At 39.4% G+C, this 13,618-nt stretch overlaps 1 protein-coding gene and 1 pseudogene across 1 annotated transcript; one reads left to right on the forward strand and one right to left on the reverse strand.

Moving 5' to 3' along the window:
* Nucleotides 1–666: 666 nt before the first annotated feature.
* LOC102914852 (ubiquitin-conjugating enzyme E2 L3 pseudogene) lies at nucleotides 667–1,332 on the forward strand (annotated as a pseudogene).
* A 9,202-nt stretch (nucleotides 1,333–10,534) lies between these two features.
* On the reverse strand, nucleotides 10,535–11,470 carry Or8d4 (olfactory receptor family 8 subfamily D member 4). The gene has a single exon (XM_006981223.3). It carries the CDS (start codon nucleotides 11,468–11,470, stop codon nucleotides 10,535–10,537), a length of 936 nt encoding a protein of 311 aa, XP_006981285.1.
* Nucleotides 11,471–13,618: the final 2,148 nt, after the last annotated feature.

Raw genomic sequence — 13,618 nt, forward strand, 5'->3', positions numbered from 1 at the left:
ACTGCATTTTACAAAAAAAAAAAAAAATCTTTGCTGTTTCTCTCCTGCCCTTTCCTTTTCTGCATCCCCCTTCCCGCCCTGGTTTCTCACCCCACCCCAGTAGCCTCTCTTCTATTTTCAAGTTTTATGCTATGGTTTCCTCCTCCTTCCTTATTTTTATATTGTCTTCTCTTTTTTCTCAGCCATCATCACAAAGCTTTCTTTATAGTTTTCTGGGTTGTTCATTTCCCCCAAGCAGACTGGGGCCAGAGACTGTTGCTTTTTATTACCTGGGTCTCATCTACTCAGTCAAACCTTTGTTGCTTCTTCTCTTCTGCTACTGCTTTTAATTCCATGGATGTACAGATAGGACTTCCCTGTTTATTAATGTGCAACATAAATTTAAATTTTACATCATCCTATAAACTTTGACATATCTTACGTTTTGTTTTCTATTCATCTCAAAGTACATCTTCATTCCCTTCATTTTCTTCTTTGACACAGCAGGTACTTAGACATACACTGTTTAATTCCCACATCTTCTTCATTTTCAATTTTTTATTATTGTTCACTGTTAGTTTTATTCCACTATAATTAGAGAATACACTGTGGTGTCCTGGGGGGGGGAGATGGCCCCCAAAGGGAGCCATTAAGAGCACTATTAAGAGGAGTGGTCTTAGATCCAAGATGGCAGCCAGCAGGAGACAGATGAAGGAGCTTGAAGAGATCCGCAAATGTGGAATGAAAAACATCCATAACATCCGGGTTGATGAAGCTAATTTATTGACTTGGCAAGGGTGATTGTTCCTGACAACCCTCCGTACGACAAGGGGGCCTTTAGAATTGAAATCAACTTTCCAGCAGAGTATCCATTCAAACCACCCAAGATCACATTTAAAACCAAGATCTATCACCCTAACATTGATGAGAAGGGGCAGGTCTGTCTGCCGGTTATTAGTGCTGAAAACTGGAAGCCAGCCACCAAGACCGACCAAGTAATCCAGTCCCTCATAGCACTGGTGAACAACCCCCAGCCTGAGCACCCACTCCGGGCTGACCTAGCTAAAGAATACTCTAAGGACCGTAAAAAAATCTGTAAGAATGCTGAAGAGTTTACAGAGAAATATGGGGGAAAGCGACCTGTGGACTAAAATCTGCCACGAGTGATTCCAGGAAGTTTGAACAGAGCCCCGAGCAGTACTCAGATACCCCCCAAAGCAGGACTCTGTGGAAAATTGACACGGGCCACCACCTGGCGTCCGCTTGTGGCAGTTACTAACTTTCTACAGTTTTCTTAATCAAAAGTGGTCTAGGTAACCTGTAAAGAAGGATTAAAAATATTCAGATGTTCTAGTTCTGCTTGCTGTGTTTTGAAAATCACTGCTTTAGTCTACTTCAAAAAAAAAAGAGGTGTGGTCTTGTTGGAGTAGGTGTGACCTTGTTGGATGAAGTATGTCACTGTGGAGGTGGACCTTGTGGTCTCATATATGCTCAAGATACCACCCAGAGTGTCAGTTCCCTTCCTGTCTGCCTGCATGGTGTAGAATTGTCAGCTACTTCTCCAGCATTATGTCTGCCTGCATGCCATCATCATGCTCCCAGGTCATGATAATAATGGACTAAACCTATGAAACTGTAAGTCACTTCCTCAATTAAATGTTTTCTTTATAAGAGTTGCCGTGGTCATGGTGTCTCTTTACAACAATAAAAACCCTAACTAAGGCATTCACTGTTAATTAGAATTAATTTTATTAAAATTTGTTTGTGACTTAGAATAAGGTTTATCCTGGAAAACAGTCTATATGTATTTGAGAGAAGTATGTCTTCTGCTGTAGTTGGATCCTATATATAGGTGACATGTATGCCCTTTTTATCTACCATGTTCAAATTGTTTAGCCATTATCAAAATTGTGGCTTGCAGTCTCCAGATACTATTATAAAACTCTCTTACTTTATATGTTCTGGGACTCTATTGTTTGGTATGTATCTGTCTGTGATTGGTATAGGTGCTTGATAAATTGACCCTTTGGTCAATATATGAGTCTTCTATATCTCCTACAATAGTCTTGCATTCAAGGTCTATGCTGTCTCATATAACTGTAGCCTCTCTTCTGGTTCTTGGTTTCTATTTCCATCAGTTATTTTTCTGTTCTTTCTCTTTTAACCTATTTGTGAGATCTAGCTTACAAAAAAAAAATCATATTATCTTTCTTCATCCTCTATAGGAACACTGCCTTTGGCAATTTAACTCATTTACATTTAAAGTGATTACTGATATGAAAGGCTTTCTGCAATTCTTCCATTTTATATCAGTAAGCTATGTAATTTTTATGCTTCTCATTCCCACAATTACTGTTTCTTTGTGTGTTTAGTTGATTTAATGAAGTCCTGTATGATTTGGATAGTAACCATTCTCTAAAGTAGCATTTGTTAAAGGCTTGGTTTCCAGTGTATTGAGAGGTACTGCAACATCTGGTAGATGGGATCTAGCAGAAAGAAGTCATTAGAGGAGATGCCTTAATGGGATGTTAAGACCTCAGCCTTTTCCTCTTTCTTTGCTTCTTGGTCACAATGATATCGCAGCTTTCCTCCATTGCGCTGTCCCCACCATGGTGTTCTGCCACAGAATCCCAAGAACAATGCAGGAGCTGAGTGTGGACTGTAGCCTCAGAAAGTGTGAGCCAAAATAAGGCTTCCCCGCAGGCTGGCTGTCTGCAGTACTTTTCCCTGGCAAAGCAAAGCTAACACAGCTGCTTCTGGGTTCTTCCCTGCCATCTCTTCTCATAAACATTTTCGATATTTACCTAATGATTACCACAAAATGATAAATAACATCCCAAATGTATAACAAGTTGGTTAAAGAGATTTGATGTCTAAAGCATGATAACACTACCTTCCTATATAAAGATATCTGTCTCTTTTAAAGAAATTTTTGTGACAAATTACATCCCTAAATATTCTGTACTCGATAGGGTAAATTTACAGTTCTTTTCATGTATGTGTCTTTAAATCTTGTACATAGTAAAAGGTATATTTGTAAAACTACAGCAATACTGGATTTTGTAGTTATCTACAGAAATACTTCCCTGGAAATATTGTGTTCATCATTTAGCTTTATGTTTACATTTAGTCTCTTTCCTTGTCACTCCATCCTTTCTCATAGGACAGGTGAGTGCTGACAGCAAATCCCCCGGCTTTTGTTTGTCTGGAAATAATCAAATTGCTATTTGTTCACATCTTTGATTGTTTGTCTTCAGCTGATGTTTTGCCAAAGATCTTGATGGCCAAGAGCCAAAACCAAAGCAAGAGAATACAGAGAAAGAGGATAAGGGGAGCAGGGAGTTGGAGGATGGGTGAGAGGAAAGAAAATATGTTTCTAAGAACAGCAGAAATCTGTGTCTTTGCAGATTGACTCTGCAGTAGGCACTGCTACTCTCCCTCAGCCACACTTCCTACTGGCCAATCCTAGAGACCAGTCAGAGATAAAAATTTAGTCTTCTTTTTGTAGTTATTCACACGTGTCTTGCTGGGGGCTGTAAATGGCTCTCAAAACTCCATGGTACCAGGCTAGAGAAATGGTTCAGTGGTTAAGTTAAAAGCACCTGCTGCTCTTGCCGAGGACCAGTGTTCAGTTCTCAGGACCCACATAGTGGCTCACAACCATCCATAACTTCAGTTCCAGAGGTTGCCCTGTTTCAGTCTCCATGGAAACCAAGAACACACATGGTATACCAACATGCATGCACACAAAACACTTATACACATAAAATTAATAAATTTCAGATATATATTACTTATGAATATTTTAATTCTCCAAAAGATTTTCTTTTCAGATTTAACTGTTCAGCTTTCAATGTCTTTGTATTTGCCACACTTTCTTATTATGTGCATGTATATGTGTGCATATGTGTGTGTACATGTATGTGTGCACACATGTGATGCTTGTACATGTGTTTGTCAATGTGGACACTCATGCTATGCCACATCTGTGGATGTCAGAGGATAATCTGCCTGAGTCAGGCAAAAACCTACATATGCAAATCTCAAATTATATTGTACCCTGGGTGGTGACATTTCTGTTACTTTTGGCAAAGGGGAGGAAAATATTGTATCTCCTGTCATGTGGCCCCCAGAGGTTAGGTCACTTAAATATAATTATTTTATAATAAATTCTAATCTGCTTCTTCCAGGTCTGAGGACTAGGGCCCCACAGTGTGGTCACAAACTAAAGACTCAGCATCTACCAGGAAGCCCCAGGAGTACTGGCAAGTTAATCTAGGGTTTAGTGCCTGTGAGGCAAGTACTTAATTGCTGAAGAACAGCCACATCTGCCTCTTTATTGGTTCATCATTTACTTGACCACTACAGACCAAATTCTAACAAAGTTGATTCTGACAGTTTGGGCAACTTTTCAATGTTCATGTAGTAGGGTGGGCCTTCTTTGCTGGTTTAACTGATGTCACTCCTTTTGGGATATTTATAATGCTTTTATTGCTTCCTCTACAAGCTTATTTTGTAATCTTACATCATTTTTACATTAGCCATTTCATGGTTCCCCCATCCTAATTCCATCATCTGTTTTTTCTGTCCATTTCCTATTAATTTTCCCTTGCTTATGAGATATAATATGCAGCTCCTTGCATGAAATGGCCTTCATGAATTGTTAACATTGCACTGGTTCATATTCAGATTTTCTTGTCTTACTTTAATGGGTGTTAAATTTATTTTAAGGTCCAAGCATGGTGATGCACATAAGTAATTCTAGCACGTAGGAGGCTGGACTGGAGCATCACCAGTTCTAGGCTAGGTTAGCTTAAATTACATAGCATGATCCTGGAGAGGGAGACTTCGGTTATGTTTGGAAGTTATTTACTAATGAGGTTGAGCCATTAAGAGTTTTAAGTCCAGTTTTTAAAAGACAGGTCTACCCTGGCTTTACTCCTCAGAAAATTTAGCTGTACTATTGTCATAATATTTCTGATTTCTGATTATGCTAATTGCTCAAAATCATCTCTGCTCTGTTCCCTGGGTGAATGGATCTGGCACAGCTACCTGGTCACTACAAGCACTAGCAAGATTTCATCTTCCAGCTCCACAGCAGTTACTATTCTCATAGTTTCATATGTCCTCTCCCTCTCCAGGCTCATGCTATGTAACTTAAGCTAGCTTAACCCTGCTCACTGGTGCATGCAGCTCTTTCTCTGGTCAGTTTCTCTCCTCATTGATATGATGGACCAAATACTGAAAGAGCCTTCACTTTCTCAAACCCTGATATCTAACTCCTCAAAGCAGCAAAACTACTCCTCTGTGCCTGGGATTTCCTTCTGAGAATTGTATCTGGAAGGTGTGTACAAGAAGAAAGCCAGGATACTTCAAAGTCTCACCTTATTTGTTTGGGTTAAAAAAAAAATCTTGGGAGCATCTCAACTCATCAGTAATAGTAGGGAGCTATCGAGAGAGAGAGAGAGAGAGAGAGAGAGAGAGAGAGAGAGAGAGAGAGAGAGATGAGCCAAAAAATAATAAATACTAGGTAGATTATAGAGTCAGAAAGATAAATGATAGATAAGATAGTTAGATGATAGAAAGATAGATAGATGATAGATAGATAGATAGATAGATAGATAGATAGATAGATAGATAGAGAATGACAGGTGGCTGCACACATATACTGATATATTCAGAGATAGCTGTGCTAATGTGTAAATCTATTTTTTCTCCTGTTAAAAGCTCAAACTGCTAGCATGTTTATGTATATATGTGTGTGTGTGTTTGTATGTATATATAAATGTGTGTATATATGTATACATATATAAACAGATATATATGTATATATATACACATATGTATATGTATACATATACATATATCTTTGTGACAGAGGAAGCGAGCTGGAGATAGTTATGATCCACAGCTAAGGAGCTATTGACAATTGATATCTACTGGGAGAGGGAGAACCAGTTTTCTTTAAGGGTGTCACCCCAGGTAGGTTGACTACACTCCAGTGGAAGTCCACACATCCAAGAGTACAAGAGCGACACAACTGTAATTGATGGGTTATAAAAGAAAAGAAAACAAAGTTGGGTGGGTAGAGAAGGAGGTGGATCTGGAAGGAGGTAGAAGAGAGGTGAATGCGATCAAAATACACCGGACACAGTTCTCAAAGAATTTTTTAAAAAAGACTAAAAGAAAACAGCTTCCTATAAATAATTGGAATACTTTGTCCGTCATAATCGTGAGGATTATGTGGTATCATCACGGGGTCCTTCGATTCTTGTCTTCTTGAAGGATGACTTCAGTCACGACAGAGACGATTCGAACTCATGTGTGTTTGGCAAAGCAGCACAAGCAACTCTAAGGAAAGGAAGCTCTCCCAAGACGGAGTGGACTCAGGAAGCACAGCATTGTGGGTAAACTAAGCTGGAGCTCCAGAGACTGAAGGGAGCTGCCCCAAGGCAGGAAGCACAGCCTCATGGGTAAACTGAGCAAAGCCTGAAGTGCAAGGAGTTAAAGGAGTGGTCTGCCCCAAGGCAGGGAGCGCATAGTGGATTCTGTGTTGTGGGACATGATGAATATTCACGAGGAGGGTGGAGCATTCGGAAGATGAGTTGACCCAGTTCATGTCTCAATCATGGTGGGCCAGACATTAGTTTCATAGTGGTTTTTTTTTTTTTCATGATCTCCACAAAAGGGAAACTGTTGCAGAATATTCCTTTACACTGTGTAAAGATGTGCCACTATAATTGATTTAATAAAGAGCTGAATGGCCAATAGCTAGGCGGAAAGAGGTTAGGCGGGACTTGTGGAGATAGAGAGGTCTCTGGGAAGAAGAAAGACAGAGTCGCCAGACAGAGAGGAAGCAGAATGGGCAGTACAGAGTAAAAGTAACTAAGCCACATAAAAGAATGTAGATTTAAAAATATGGGTTAATTTAAGTTATAAGAACTAGTTGGGAACAAGCCTAAGCTAAGGCCGAGCACTCAAAATTAATAGGAAGTCTCCATGCCGTTACTTGGTAGCTGTCAGGCAGGACAGAGAAAGATTGGTTACAGGAAACTGTGTCAAAAACAAAATGTCGGATTCTTGAGGTTGAAAGCCCTTCATTATTGTACATATCAGGGTAGGGGATGCTCCAGTGCTTTAGCTTCCGGAACAATCTAACTGCAGCTTCAAGGATGTTTAACCACAAAGAGGCGTTTTTGACAGACACAGCAACCAAGGTGCAGCTATAGTTTTCCTTGGTTCCATCATAGTTGTTAGCCTATGTGGTGGTCTTCCATGTCTAGTCCCTGGAATAGGTGGAGACCTAATTCCATCATAGTTAGTTGTTTGCCTATGTGGTGGTCTTCCATGTCTATTCCCTGGAATAGGTGGAGACCTAATTCCATCATAGTTAGTTGTTTGCCTATGTGGTGGTCTTCCATGTCTATTCCCTGGAATAGGTAGAGACCTAATTCCATCATAGTTAGTTGTTTGTCTATGTGGTGGTCTTCCATGTCTATTCCCTGGAATAGGTGGAGACCTAATTCCATCATAGTTAGTTGTTAGCCTATGTGGTGGTCTTCCATGTCTAGTCCCTGGAATAGGTGGAGACCTAATTCCATCATAGTTAGTTGTTTGCCTATGTGGTGGTCTTCCATGTCTATTCCCTGGAATAGGTGGAGACCTAATTCCATCATAGTTAGTTGTTTGCCTATGTGGTGGTCTTCCATGTCTATTCCCTGGAATAGGTGGAGACCTAATTCCATCGTAGTTAGTTGTTTGCCTATGTGGTGGTCTTCCATGTCTATTCCCTGGAATAGGTGGAGACCTTTTTAGGTGGAGAGCATCCTTACCATTTACTCTGTTGCAGGTAAGTGAATTAGAACATGCGAAAGTCAGCAATGTCTCGAATGTGTTCCTCTGGGGAGAGAGCTGTTCCGAGCCTGGAAGCCTGCCTGTTTGGAGCCTGGAAACCTGCCAAGATCAGCTTTGTTTGTCTTCCAGAGCACTGTCTTTCCTCTTATCTGGTCTGTGGGACAGTCTAACATTCAGCAAACCCTCTCATTTACTTTCCTGGGTATTCCTAATCCCACCACTATAACCCTAACATTTTTAGTTGAAAACATTTTTTCATACAATACATTCTGATCATGATTTCCCCTTCCCCAACTCCTTCCAGACACTCCCCCCCTCCTCACCAACCCAAATCTACGCTCTTTCTCTCTCTTTCATTAGAAAACAAACAGGCATCTAAAAAGTAATAAGAAAATAAAAATCAGAATAGGGCAAAACATACAAAGAAACAAATTGTTTAAAAAATAATAGAGCCAAAGAAAAAGCACAAAAAAAACCACAGAGACACAAACATTTGCACACACAGAAATCCTATAAAAAGGCAAAATCAGGAAACATAATATGTAAACAAAAGACCTGTAAGCTAGAAAAATGCCCAGACAAAGCATTATGAAACAAACAAAAAAAAAAAAAAAAAAAAAAAAAAAAAACCTCCAAAAATACCAGAGTTCATTTTGTGTTGGCTGTCTACTACTGGGCATGGGGCCTGCCCTTAGGTGTGGTTTGTATATTCAGTGAGACTCCATTGGAGAAAACTAATTTTTCCTTTAAGAGAGGTAAAACCCTACCATTCTAATATCTACTTAACCCTAAAGTGTGTTTCCTCAGAACAATCAGATAACTAACTCTACCATGTTCATATTTATTTCAGCCCCAAGGGAAAATCACACATGTATAAACTTCACACTTATTTAGGCCTCTCATCTAATTTTGCTTTTATTTAAATAAGACTCAACTAGCTCTTGTGGTTTATATTTTTCTTATTGACAAATTTATTCTAATTGTACAAATGTTACCACTGTTGGACACAGTATTTTCTAATCAATGATAAATCTTGATTCAATAAGAAGTTTCAATCCACACATGTTTCCATCCCTAATTTAAATCTGATTTAAATAATTTCAGTAGCCTAGAAAGTGTTCTGTACATTTCTATGCTGACCAGCAACATGTTTTACTTATCCAAACAGCCCCTCAGATGATCATGCATAAATATACCTTTCCATCTACTATCACTTCATCCCAAATGTCTTTATTTACACAGTTGTACTGATTAAAATCCTTGGGCAACTGAAAATCATATAAGTCAGTTTTTTCTAAATTCGTGTCTATGCCTGTAAGTAAAATGTTTGCTCTTTAATTGCTGACATTTTAGCTATTAATGTCATCCATCAAAATAAGATCCTGTCTATCACATATCCCATACTATTCCAATACTTTATGTCTGGTGTGTTCAATCTTTCATTCAGCACAAACTGAATAAATGAGTTGCTGTAATAAATACATCACACCCTCCATGCAGTGGGCTCTCTTGCCTGATCATGAGTTTAAAGACACGGGGGATGAGGGATCTACAAATGGACCTGACAGATGTGGTTTTTCAGGCAGCAATCATGTGCACCTGGATTTCAAACTCTTGTGATCTGGTTAATTTTAACCTTTAAAATCAGTTCCTTGCAGACATACTGACGCCGTTGAAGTAATAAATAACTTGGAGAATGCCTTCTTTAGCTTATCTCAATTCTTACCTGGAATGCAGAACATCAGTGAATGACCTCCAGGCCAGATCTGGTGCTGTTCTTCACAGAAACCCACAGCCACCACAATTATATCCCCTGTTTTGCAGCGACCCTTTTGAAGTCTTTTTTTTGTTTGTTTTTTCCCCAGACATGCAGAATGCCTTTTCAGTGCACTTATTCCGATCCAACCTTGTTTGGGCTCAGATGAGCTCTGTTTATATTCAGTGTCTCATTTTACTTTTCACTCTGACAAGCTCATTCTTGAAACTGTTTAATGTAACTTTTCATTCAGAACATACTATGAACTGAAAATTAAAGATGCCTAATTTATGGCATAGAGAAAAAAATGTCATCTCAGAGAAACCAAACTGAAAGAAGTAAAATACTGCATACACACTGTTCAAGATGAGGAAAAAGTATGATGTTTTTATTAGATTTAAATATTTCCTAATCTTGATATGCTGTGTCTTCTGCTTGGATGACCAGATGCCATGTATTCTCACTGAGGTCATATTCACTTGATTATTTGCTTAACATTCATCCTAGAACTACACTTACATTGAGTGTTGGATTTTAATGAGCCCCTTACAGTAAACACACAGGAAAACGTCCTCCATATTTGTTAAAATATGTTTTGTGGTGAATTCCATCATACATTGGTTTTGCTTTGTTTTCTTTAAATGACTATGCAGTGCACTGTGTTTTTTCCTCCTCTTTGGACTAGATTTAGGAAAACAAGGGTTAAAAAATAAAATGTTTAATTCTGGTAATGATATGAAACTTTAAATTTAAAATATATGCTACTGCTTGCTTTCATATCTACTATATTATACCATGTTAATCATATGTATGTGTAATTCAGTAATCTGAATATTTGTAATATAGTTATGTAGCTAACCTCAGCTCAGCTCAGATTGCTTTTAGGGATCAGAGTATAGACATGATTAGGAATACATAAATTCATCTCAGTATAAAGCACATTTATTATGAAGATGTTTTTCTTCTTACAAGCTTCACCAATGCATTTTTTACTTCCTTGTTTCTCAGACTGTATATCAGTGGATTTAGCATGGGAATCACTGTAGTATAAAACACTGAGGTCACTTTCTCATGGATGAGTGAACCATTCGAAGCAGGTTTCAGATACATGGACATGAGCGACCCATAAAATATAAGAACAGCTGTCAGGTGGGAGCTGCAGGTGTTAAAGGCTTTGGATTTGCCCTCTTTCGAGTGGATGTGGAGGATGCTGGCCAGAATAAACCCATAAGATATGATTATTGTCAGGCTGGTGGCTACCATATTAAATCCACCAATGATAAAAATCAAAAGCTCATCAATATAAGTGCTGGAACAGGAGAGTTGAATAAGAGGTACGATGTCACAGAAATAATGTTTAATGATGTTGGATTTGCAGAAAGATAACCTTAGTATACAGCCCCCATGAATCACAGCGTCAGTGAAGCCCACTGAAAAGACAGCAGCCACCAGTAAAGAACAGACCCGAGGGGACATGATGACAGCATAGAGCAACGGACTGCAGATGGCCACATAACGATCGTAGGCCATGGCGGCCAACATGTAGCATTCAGAAATGACAAAAATACAGAAAAAGAAGAGCTGAGCCATACAATTGGAGTAAGAGATAGCTTTATCCCTGCTTAGAAACCCCACCAGCATTTTGGGAGTAACAACAGACGAGTAGCAGAAATCTAAAAAGGACAAACTACTGAGAAAATAGTACATGGGGGTATGCAGTTGAGAGTTCAGCTTGATGAGCGCCATCATGCCAAGATTTCCCACCATAGTGACGATGTAAATCACCAAGAAGAGACAGAAGAGGGGCAGCTGAAGAGCTGGCTCCTCACTTAACCCCAACAGCAGAAACTCAGTCACCGTAGAGTGATTTCTTAAGCTCATTCTCCTCTGAGAAATTTGTAAAGATGAGTGGGGGAGGAAATGTCAAATAAGAGCAAATCCTTGTTGTTCTCCAGTCCTCCAGAGCCCAGGTGTTTCTAGTTGTGAAAAACAAAGACTGTTATAAAATTCAAAGGGTCAGCATATACATTGGGAAGTCAGTAAGCACCTACTACCATCGGTTTTATGAACCACCAATACACCACCTCCAGGGCCTCAAATTCTCTGGGCAAAGGATCAAACATTCCACCCTAGAATCTAGGACAGGAGTCATGCTAAGGGTTGTGAAGGCATTCTCCTGAAGCAAATCAGCAGAAGTGCATAACTAAGAGGGTGGAACCAAGACATTTCTCAAAAGCCTGTGTGACTGCGGCTCACTCTGCTTTACCAACACAGAAGTTGTTATTACAATCAACTATTTTTTTTTTTTGCATTCTAGATTTTCCAGCATTGGTAAGAGAATACCGGCTAAGTGAAAGTATTAAGAGGTATTGCATGAAATGAATACTCAAGGATCATTTACTAGAAACATCTGATGAGTTACAGAGACAATTCCTCAGTTCTCCTAAAGGACTATATAGAATAAAATATTTCCAAGTGTTTAATGATAGGCCACTTGGACACTTTTTTTTTTCTTTTTTATAGCAATAGTGTGACTTGGGAAACAAGTTCTCATGCATTAGCAGTATTTTCAAGTGTTAAATGGTTTTCCTGCTTGAAAGTCTGTTCTCCTCACACTTACAGATGATGGGAGAATGCTGAACTCCCAAAGGCATTCCAGGCTTCTTGATCTCAGCTCCTGTCTGGGCTCAGACTTCACCACTACTGCTTCCACTATGGGAACATCAGCAACCCGGAGATCTGTATCTCTTCCTGGAGGCTTCCAAACAGCACTGTTTTCATCCTCATCCTCTATTCTCATCCTCTGGTGAAGAGCCAAGATGGTAATCTTGAAGTAGCCTGCCCTCAGGTTGAACAAGGTCTTGTCTCTGAGGCCTGACTACTTTTTTCTTGGTGTCGTGCTAACCACAGAGCTCTGTCTGAACTTTCACATATGGAGTCCTTCCCAGGCTTGTATCTATCATTTTCTCAACCTCCGGTTCTGGATCTGTCTCCCTCCATGACTCTTCAAGAAGCTGTTCCATTTTGGTTTCCAATCAGTTATTAACATTAAGGACAAGATACTATTTGGCTACCTGAACTTCCAAAGATGCAGGAAATCCCTATTTCCCAGAACCTTCTCTCTTTCTGAAGAAAGGGAGCTTAATGACATTCAACAGGTATTTTCTTAGTGGGGCTCAACTCTACAAAGCACAAATCTTTTGTGTCATGAGCAAATGGGGGTAACCAGTTGCCCTTGGCCTGTTACAGAAACACCTACGTGTCTTCCTGTCCCATTACCCCTTACCAGTTAGGGCACACATATGCAGACAAGTCATAATGACTGTACAGAAAGACAAAGAAAGGGGGTGTTCAACAGGATTCGTATTCTCATGTTTTATTTTTTCTTTAATCTCATGAATGTTTCCATACCCGTCTTTAATCTGCCCTGAGGGTCACACACACTCTAACCATTCTCAGTACATATCTAATCCTCCCACACAAGCCCCTAGTCTTACTGGCCTTTTTATCAAAGGAAAATGTTCCTGTTTCTTCTTTTGTTCTAGTGGCCTACATATTTCTGACTTCTGTTCAAATCAGTTCTCTTTTTTATTTTTCCTAATGTCCATGGAAATCTTAGGTTTATGTCCTTTCTCCTCAAAATGGTCCATTGTCCATCAGCATCTGCATCACTTGGGAGCTTGTTAGGACAAATCTTGAAACACATAGTGTATTTCAACTTATGGTGCATATCCAATCAACCTAGCTACACTTGAAGTGCTCAGTAGCCACTTAGAGGCTATCTTACTGTAATTGTTTTCTAAATATGAAGTCTCATTATGAATGCAGAAGGCAACAGTGAGCACACCATTATAGCTCTGACCAAATCTCTAAGACTTGTAGGGAAGCCACTAATTCACAAGGCAGTCTTTGTGAACTTTTTTCCGTAAAACTTAGAAATACTGCAAAGCATTGTTGTATAAGCGACATAAGACCAAAAGTATGAGTGGATGCTAACATTGTAAGGTCTGCAAAGCACGTGTTAAAGCT

This window comes from Peromyscus maniculatus, chromosome 7, assembly GCF_049852395.1.
Source record: "Peromyscus maniculatus bairdii isolate BWxNUB_F1_BW_parent chromosome 7, HU_Pman_BW_mat_3.1, whole genome shotgun sequence".
NCBI classification, from domain to species: Eukaryota; Metazoa; Chordata; class Mammalia; order Rodentia; family Cricetidae; genus Peromyscus; species Peromyscus maniculatus.